The sequence below is a fragment of the Nicotiana tabacum genome, chromosome 8, assembly GCF_000715075.1.
Source record: "Nicotiana tabacum cultivar K326 chromosome 8, ASM71507v2, whole genome shotgun sequence".
Lineage (NCBI taxonomy): Eukaryota > Viridiplantae > Streptophyta > Magnoliopsida > Solanales > Solanaceae > Nicotiana > Nicotiana tabacum.
In genome coordinates this window covers 96,436,081-96,445,124 of record NC_134087.1, presented here as the reverse complement: position 1 = coordinate 96,445,124, position 9,044 = coordinate 96,436,081, and the positions used below count along the sequence as shown (strand labels likewise).

Below are 9,044 nucleotides of genomic sequence, written 5' to 3'. Positions count from 1 at the left end.
GGCCCCTGGAAGCTAGAAGCTACATAGAGATCCACTCTACATAATACAACATGATACCGTGAACAAAAAGTATACTTCCTATTTAGTATGAGAAGCAGAAAACAGAATACTAAGATACAAAAGCAAGCTGTAAGCATAGGCGAAGCTACATTAGGGTAAGGGTGGTCAATTGACCACCCTTTGTCGGAAAATAATATTAGGTATATAAGTAAAATATTAAGTTTTAGAGGTATATAATATATATTGAACATTCTTTGTCATGAATTTGTTTTACTTTTTTTAAATTTGAACATCCTAAAAAAAAATTCTGGCTTCGCTACTGGCTGTAAGAATATGAGCTGGAATACATATATGAGCTACACACATTTTCTTTACCCTACATCACTTAGATAAAGCATTTAATTTCATTGACATCCTCTTTTACCTTCTCTTCTTGGTCTTACCACAACAACTATGCTTCACTCTCAAACAACCGAATAAGTTGGAATCAGTCACTACTTCATTTAAGTTCAACTGATATTATCATATACTAAATAAAATTAAAAAAGAGTTCTCATATAATCACGTTACAAGTCACAAAGGACCGGCCTAAACAACAAAAGATTTGAGAAGACTGGTCCAAATAAGATATGCACAACCAAATAAATCCAGTAGGGCAACCGGAGGCAACACTTTTAGCATTTAAATCGACAAAAGGCTTCACGAATCTTTGAACCGATTTCTATAGCATTAATGCCAAAGCCCAAGTAGTCACGTCTTTGTCTAGAGCCAAACTGAAACCTGGATTTGTTGAACCAAAAATGTAAAAAAGGACAGTAGCATTCATGTTAACCAAGATTTATCACTTATTAGATCTCGTAAAGTCTAAGAGGAATACTAGCAACATCACATTATTACTGCCTTAAAGAATCCAAAGGAGGAAAAAAGGTAGGAGGCCATAGTTCCCACAAACATGAACTGGATAGTGTAGGCCTAAACAGCTCAGTCGCCAAAAAAACAAAGATTCAGCACGAGCTGCAGAATTATCTAACCGCCAACATATTAATAAGAGTGACACCACTTGCCTTTCGACTTTAAACATATTAAACCTTAGTGCGAGATCAGGCTGTAAACAATTGTTTTCATCAGGTTAACAGTTTTTAATTGACAGGAGAAAACTAACAGCCAGATCTCGCACTAAGATTCGGAAGTTCATCACATGCAGCAGGGCAAGGGCGTATAAATGAATTTACTTTTTCTTTCAGCTGTACAAAACTAATTATGTAGAATCTCAACAGCGTATACACCATACAAGCAAGATTTTGCACAACACCATCACATTCAAATGATACAATCAACTAGGGATATGTTTGAAATATCCTCGTAAAACATCGGATATGGCAAAAGGTACAAAACCATCTTTAGATTATTTTCTGAAGGAGTCACATCATACATCTAATGCGTTGACAATTTGAAACCTTAAGATACGCAGAGAAAGAAGACAATCTACCAGTTCGAATAAGCTGCCCACTAGAAGTGAAACTTTAATAGAAAAACATGGCGCCACTCCCAGCTCTCCAGCTTAAGCCTCAGCAAATCTGGCATCAAATCAAATTGATAGTTAAGACACGGCAAGGAAAACAATATGCTAGGAGATAATGTAAATCAGGTTTCGATTAGTCTATATGCTTACCCCAATTCAGAGAGTTTCATGTGAGCCTCGGCATAGTCTGCAAAGAAAGCATCTTCATCCTGAAATTACAAGATAATTACTTGAGGAGTCATGCAACACTAGCCAAATAAATAAGTTGTGTGGCCTCAAAAACATAAGTTCAAATTATAGATCAATACGAACCGCTGCATATTTCTCAACCAATGGGCGGAAGACAGGATCGCTGAGGAGAGCCTTGTCTGATGGCAACTGTAAAAGACCCTCCTTTTCCCCGCTCAAAAGTTCCCTGTAATAAAGAACATGACCTTTAAAGCGGATGAACTAATAACATCATCAGTTAAACAGTCTTCCACACATTGCGAACATCTGAGAAATGTATTTTGGATAAAAAAAAAAAGAAGCTGTACTTGAAGTAGGAGTTGTCGAAGATAAGTGGATTAGCAGTCCATGGTCCCTCAAAACCTGAACGTTCCTTGTGGCACCTCCCCTGGAGCAAGTTGTGATAAGAATATTAGTACGATAGAAGCTTGTATACCTAAGCTACAATCCAAAACACAAAAAAGCTACAAACCAAGGTATGGCCACCAGAGAGTGCGACAATGTCCTTGTCAGAAAGACCCATTTGCTTAACAAACACATCCCTCAGATGGTCAGAACCTGCAATAAGTTGACTAACAATTAGTATATAATGGAAGATGGCTGACAAGAATGTTCTGTGCCCAATAGGTGGCAATCATTTTTGTCCTCTGAAGGGTACTCTCATAAGACAATCTGTAAGGAACAACTCACCCTTGGTGGCATCAGGCAGGCGACCTTCAAGAGGTGGCTCTGTCTTGTCCTGATAAAGAAAAGGTAAGCAAAGATATCTAGTGAGGTAACCAAATAACCAATTGTATCATTCCCACAAGAAAGTTTAGGAAGAAGTGACACCACCTTTTGTATAAGCACAAATTACTAAAAGAGCAAACAGTATCCACTCAGAGATGCATTTCCATAATCCTATCCAAACAAGGACTGGAATAGAATTGAAAGTAGACAAACATTTCCATCTATTTGATATGTTTGAATTACAATTTCAAAACCATGCAAGACAAAAAAAGGAATCATCCAGTAGAAATAAATTTAAAGAACTAATTTTCCATTGTTAAAGCAGAAGTATGAGCAGAAATCTTCAAACTCAGCATAAGGTAGCAATTCTTTGATAGACTATTATTTAGTAAACGCTTACAAATCCTATTGAGGGGATATAGGATCAAGGCTTCCACATTTTTCTGCTACTGATGCCTTGAAAATGAAAATAATTAATCTTGGTCTTATTGATTAAATGATAATTACCTCTCTACCAGGGTGGAAGGGCACATCAGGTCCTCCAGTAACTTCAACAGCAACCACTCCAGCCAACTACAACCAAAAGAAACTATTTCATTAATTTTCCATTTCACCTTAGCAACTAGAAATCAAGTACCCACAACTTCCAAAATATAGATCATCACAAACGACATACCTGATAGAAATCAGCATAAGAGAGAGTAGGGAACTGCTCCTTGATGGGTTCCAATAGCCTGATGGCAATGTCGACACCGTTATTGGCGCCATGGCTTAGCTCAGCCTTGAACCTCATGGTACCAAATGGACCTCCAGTTTTGGAGCATACATCATAGGTACCAGCAGAGTGCCATCTGTGATGATATAAAATATTTTCAACACCATGAAACTAATATTCACTTTCCCTATCAGAAAGAAAATCATATTGATTCAATTTTTCTTTTTGTGTGTGTGCATGCGCTTGTGTGTAAAGCGGGCAGATCTATGTAGAGGGTTGGGGGTGGCACACCACCCGGACACTCAGGTAAAATTTTATGTGTGCGAATATATTGATATTTTACGAAAAATATGCTATATAGTAAAAGGATGGAACCCAGAGTAATATGTTGGCTCTAGGTGCCATGGTTAAAAGCCAACTTTTCAGATATTAGATACAGGAACGAATCCCTGTTTCCCTTCTCTTAATTTACTGTTCTGCTCCTTTGCTTAATTTTTTGTATTTCTTCTTCTTTTGATTTCCTCTCTTAGTGCAATCATTTTATTATTTATTCAATAATATATTTGCTTCTTCTTTTCTTTGGACAGATCTTCAATATTTTATTTGAATGTGATTTTAGTATTTTCTCTTTTTATCCCTATATTTTATTGTATCCATGGCATCAATAGACATATAAGGGGTGTATTTTCTAATTTAAAACTTTATTTTAATTTTATGCATCTAATCACATCACTCAAAAGAGCTAGAGAATTAGATCGAATTGGACAAAATTTATTAAGTTTGATGGTCATAAATTTATTTATGCACCAAAATTTTCGCAAATTGAACCAAAATAATTCAAAATAGATCAAACCGAACCAACGCGAACCGAATTAGTTCAAAATAGATCACACTATACATCCAGTTTAAGAAATAAACTTTTGAAACTTATAGCCTAAAACAAAACATAGATATTTGTTAGGCTATGAATCATCACATTAGGTAAAACAGAAAATTTAACGTTAAATTGTTTCTAAATATAAAAGGTACTAGTAGAGTATTTTATAAATTGGGATGAATGGAGTAGTATTTTTAAATAGTTTCTAAATATGCACTTTATTTCAAGAATTATAAAATTAAAAAAATAAGACACATGGAGACTCGTGCATCATATTATTCTAATTTCGGGGGGAGAGTGTAATTGATTTCATATCAATATCTAAGATGCAGAAATGAAAAAGATGACAATGTACAAAAACTTGAACAGTCAAAAATCCCCAAGCATAAACGGATAGAACTAAGGAGAACATACGCTAAACGGAGCATAAGAGGAGCACAGTTCTTCTCAGCGATGAGTCCTCTGAGATTTCTTTTGGCTTTATCAACAGCCTTAACGTACTCCTCACTCACTGTGGGATAGCACTTCGTCATGGTAATAGTTCTACACAAATATCCAACCACAAGCACAATGAGATCCAAAAACTACAGCAGATATATCAAATTGTACGTAGATCTAAAACAACCATATCTTAAATCCATGTATATGCAGAAATAAATCAGTGTTCCAAAATCTCCAGCAAACGAACCACAAACATCAAAATACATAACGCAACAGGAAAAAACAAATGTGCAATGATTAAGCCTCTGATCAAATAATATTTATCCAATTTATCTCAACATTTAGGTTAAATCGGAGCTTTCAAAGTAAATCGAACATGAAAAATTGAAAAAATATAAAAATAAAGCTGCATTGCATAAGGAAAAGCTAAAGACCTGTAGAGAATATCGAGGAGCAAAGAGACAAAGCGTTAAACCCTAAAGAGAGTGTGGCACGAGCAGAGCACAAGCACGAAAATGATGAATTTGTATAAAGAGAAGGTGAAGATAAAAGGATGAGAAAGTTCTAGAGGTTGAATATAAGCCGTTGGATGAGTAGGATCGTGAGGCTGATACGGAGAGATTAATTGACAGCTGAGATTGGTCTATATTTTATTTTGTGGAATATGCTGATAACTTTTTATATTAGGTTGGTGGGAATTTGAAAAATCAAAGCACAATCTGATGAATTTGATTTATTATTAATAGTGTTAAACAAATGGAATAGAGATCCCATCGTGCTGACCTTTAAGGACAATTATTTATTTCGAATCACTTAGGAAATAATTGTGTATTTTAAATTACTTAAATGTCCTTTTGTCGCATCACTTAATCTCTTTGTGGGATATGAACATTTTGCCTTATTTTATTTCGTTAGGCTGATTAAAATAGAAGAGAAACACCTATTTAGCATGTTCTTTTAAAGCAAACACCTATTTAGCTTGATCTTCTTAATCAACAAATTTTTTTCTTCCAAACTATTAAAGTAAACATAATGTATATCGTGAAATCTCATCCTTATATTTATTTCGCAAAAATATTATGAAACATACTAGAACTTTATATGGTTAAGTTTTATAATGAAAAAGTATACTATGAATATTGCGGACAAGTGACGATTTAAAACTTAAAGCTGGTCATTATATCAAAATAATAAATTAAATTATATTGACATAAATGTCCCAATTAGATAATATTTTGTGTTTAATCTACTCTCGAGAAATCAAACTTGATCGTGGTTCATGTATGCACTATTCTAATCTACACAAAAAGTACTTACAAGCTTCACACTTCTAAATGTAAAATTTCTATATACGAGGACAGACCGGTCATTTGCCAATGTGATATCCCTAAAACCAAATGTGAATGCACGGTGCCATACAAGATTCCTTGAAGAGAGAAACCAGGTCACTTGTACTCCCTCAGTCTCAAATTATCATATTTCTTTTTTTACGCGTTCCATAAAAAACATTAATTAGAATGAGGTTTTGATTAGTTCACTTTTATTTATATCTTAAGATATATTCTCTTTTTATTGAATATTTACTCTATTTATGTGTTATTTTCATCTTCAAGAACAATTACTATTATAGGTAAAATTGAAAAAAATAATTAATTTTATTTTGAACTTCTAAAATGACAAATAATTTAGGACAACTATTTTCAGAAATCACGACAGATAATTTGAGATGGAAGGAGTAGCATGTTCCGTCGAACTTCTAAAATAAGCTTATTTTAAAAAGTATTTTTTTTAAAAGTGCTTTTCAAAAAAGTTTTTTTTTTGTGAGAATCAATTTATGTTAGGCTAATTCATTTAAAAACACTTTTTGAGCAGCAATTGATGTTTGTTCAAGCTTTTAAAAATATCTCTAAGTGTATTTTTGTCAACAACAAAAAAAATCAAATAAGTGCTATGGGAAGAAGCTAATTTTTTTGCTTCTACTCGAAAATATATATTTTTCTTTTGAAAACTTGGCTAAACACTTTAATTATGGAAACAAAATTGACCAAAAATACTAGGACAACAAGCTATTGGTCGGTTTGCTTCTTGTGTCACTGTCCAATAGTTCTTTTGTTCTTTTTTCTTTTGTGCTTCTTTTTAATCATCTGATAAAATTATATTAGTTCGACTAATTTGAATTTGGATATGAACTAACTCACTAGGAGAATAAAGCAGTCTCCGTCTCTCCGATAAAAAAATTAATCCAAAAGTTTGGTCAAGACCAAAAAGATTTCAATTATTATCACATTCTTTAGTGATATTTTTTTGTTTTTGTTTTTTCGATTTGTCTTGACTTGCGTGCTAGCAGCCAGTGGTTGTCAATTGTCATGGGTGACCCATGCTGCGATCCTGTGGGTGATGAGACCATAATGTTGCCACCTTTTGATAAATATTGAAATCAAAGCCAATGTTAACAAACACAAGACGAGAACACGGCCGTCTCGTTGACGCTGCCCTTTGTTTCCCATTACAAAATCTGAAAAGTATGTGATATAATTGAAGTTGCATGGAAGATTAAACCCTAGATTCTAGAGAATTTAGAGAAGAGAGAAGAGAAAATTTTTTATTTCATCCTTTGTTATGCTTTATTACAAGAGTGAATAGTATTTAATCAAAATAACTGACCTACACATGCCTATCACGTGTGTGTAATGACTAATATACCCTCATTTAACTTCAATAGTATGTGCTAAAGGTGTCAATGGTTCAGTTTGGCCGGTTATTTTATAAAATTTATACCATACCAATTTTTCGGTTATTCTATTATGTATAACCAAAATTAGACTTTTCGAAACCGTCTCAATCATGTCGGTTTCTCTTCGGTATCGGTACGGTTCGGTTAATTTTCGGTATTTTTTTTAATATCATGTAAAATTCACCAGTAGAAGTAGAATTGCAATAACATACGTTTTTTTATAGGACTTAGCAAAACTCTCTAGACATTTTTACTGTTTAAAGGGTGATGAATTAAAAAAAAGATGGCTAGAGTATAGATCCAACAACTATTCTACAACAGCGTAAAAGAAATCAAACAAAGGCAAAGAAAATATTAATCACACGAGTTGAAAGATATACAAAGTTGGGACTCAAGAATAAAGTCTATAGAAGATTAATATTCAAAAAGATAAATCTAAATTATATGAAAGGAAACATATTCAATACATTGTAGTTTGCTACTCATAATCGCTAGAATACATTGTGTCTTGCTAATAAAGATACTTGAAATAACTTAGTTTAAGTAGAAGTAGCATTGTAGGTTTTAGGAATTAGTATTTTGAGTTTAATTACTTGTTGGCTTGTAATAGTTTTCATAATTCCAAGGCTCAAAGAAAATTTAATGCATGATTATTTTTAAACTTACTAAATAAATATATTTTCTACATGTAAAATTTATTCGATACGGTTCGTCATTTTTTCGGTTTATTTTTATAAAATAAAAAACCTACCCTAATTATCGGTACGGTTATAGATTTATATAAAAACCTACGGATTCTTAAAAGGAAACCTAAAAATCGGTTCGGTGCGGTACGGTTCGGTTGGTTTAGTCGGTTTTCGACTATCCATTGACACCCCTACTATGTGCCGTTGTCCTTTTTATTTTTCAAAGTTCTACTATTTACTTTACTTTATCTGAAGGGTACTAAGTTATTGTGAAGGAAATTTATTGGAATTTGAGTCAGATTGTTGTGAGTCTTGTGAAGATTGTAACTTTAAGCACGTTTTATCAAAAACTTGAGAATTTGTCCGCGTTTCACGCGGTTTAATAAAATTCTATTTGATTTAATAATTTTATTTATAAATTCAATCCAAATAGAATAATAATTTTTATTTATTAATAAACATATATGAAATATTTCTATATATTGATCAAGTCACAAATATATAATTCTTATTAGAATTTTAGCTTAGTGAATTGCATTTTTCATTGTCAGAATTCTTTTGTAAAAGGAAAAAAAGAAATTCAAGGAAATTTGTACTTTTGCGTGGTGATTTGCTTTTAATACATAATTCTTAGTTTAATTACATAAGTATCAGATATTTGTCTTCGTCCTTTCTGTAATAGTAGTATTTGATTTTCTAAAACTTTTAAATTAAAAGAACATGAAATGAAACGTAAGAATACTACAACAACAATCATTACTATTGAGTTACATTCCAGTCATGTATTTTTTTTTGCCAATTATTTTTCCTTTAGTATTTTTCTTTTACTGTTTATCTTTGTTTAGATTTTCAATTACTTGATCTCTCTACTTACTTTCATCCCTTTTTCTACTTATTCCTACCTTACTTCCTTTATAAATTTTTTTTTTGCGGTTAAGTAACATGAGTTGTCAACCTAAAAAAGTTTATACTATCAGATAACTTTTACGTATTGGAACATGCAATTGCGCTATAAAAAAATATTAAAGGGGAAAAAAATGTTCTTACATTATCTGAAAAAATAATTTAGAAACTTACCACAATGTAGTTGGGATGAAACCAATAACCACTAT

At 32.6% G+C, this 9,044-nt stretch overlaps 1 protein-coding gene across 2 annotated transcripts; it reads right to left on the bottom strand.

The window, feature by feature from the left end:
- Positions 1-477: 477 nt before the first annotated feature.
- LOC107776943 (L-ascorbate peroxidase 1, cytosolic) lies at positions 478-5,226 on the bottom strand. 2 transcript variants are annotated; one of them, XR_001646090.2, is made up of 11 exons: positions 4,947-5,226; positions 4,486-4,614; positions 3,156-3,330; positions 2,987-3,052; positions 2,441-2,489; positions 2,223-2,308; positions 2,059-2,138; positions 1,835-1,937; positions 1,673-1,731; positions 1,490-1,577; positions 478-780 (listed from the first exon to the last, which is right to left on the bottom strand). XR_001646090.2 is itself a non-coding variant. In XM_016596897.2 (10 exons), exons 2-10 carry the CDS (start codon positions 4,602-4,604, stop codon positions 1,562-1,564), a joined length of 753 nt encoding a protein of 250 aa, XP_016452383.1. In that variant the 5' UTR covers positions 4,605-4,614; positions 4,947-5,226; the 3' UTR covers positions 1,378-1,561. The 2 variants fall into 2 exon arrangements, 1 of the variants encoding a protein (XP_016452383.1); XM_016596897.2 differs by lacking the exon at positions 478-780 and having other exon boundaries at positions 1,378-1,577.
- Between the last annotated feature and the right edge of the window lie 3,818 nt (positions 5,227-9,044).

Bases quoted from the DNA above. Each gene is read 5' to 3' on its own strand.
- LOC107776943 (XM_016596897.2), bottom strand. From the start codon at position 4,604: ATGACGAAGTGCTATCCCACAGTGAGTGAGGAGTACGTTAAGGCTGTT. The intron at 3,331-4,485 runs GTATGTTCTCCT...ATATCATCACAG, and splicing joins CCTCTTATGCTCCGTTTAGC to ATGGCACTCTGCTGGTACCT. The intron at 2,309-2,440 runs GTGAGTTGTTCC...AACTTATTGCAG, and splicing joins CCTGCCTGATGCCACCAAGG to GTTCTGACCATCTGAGGGAT.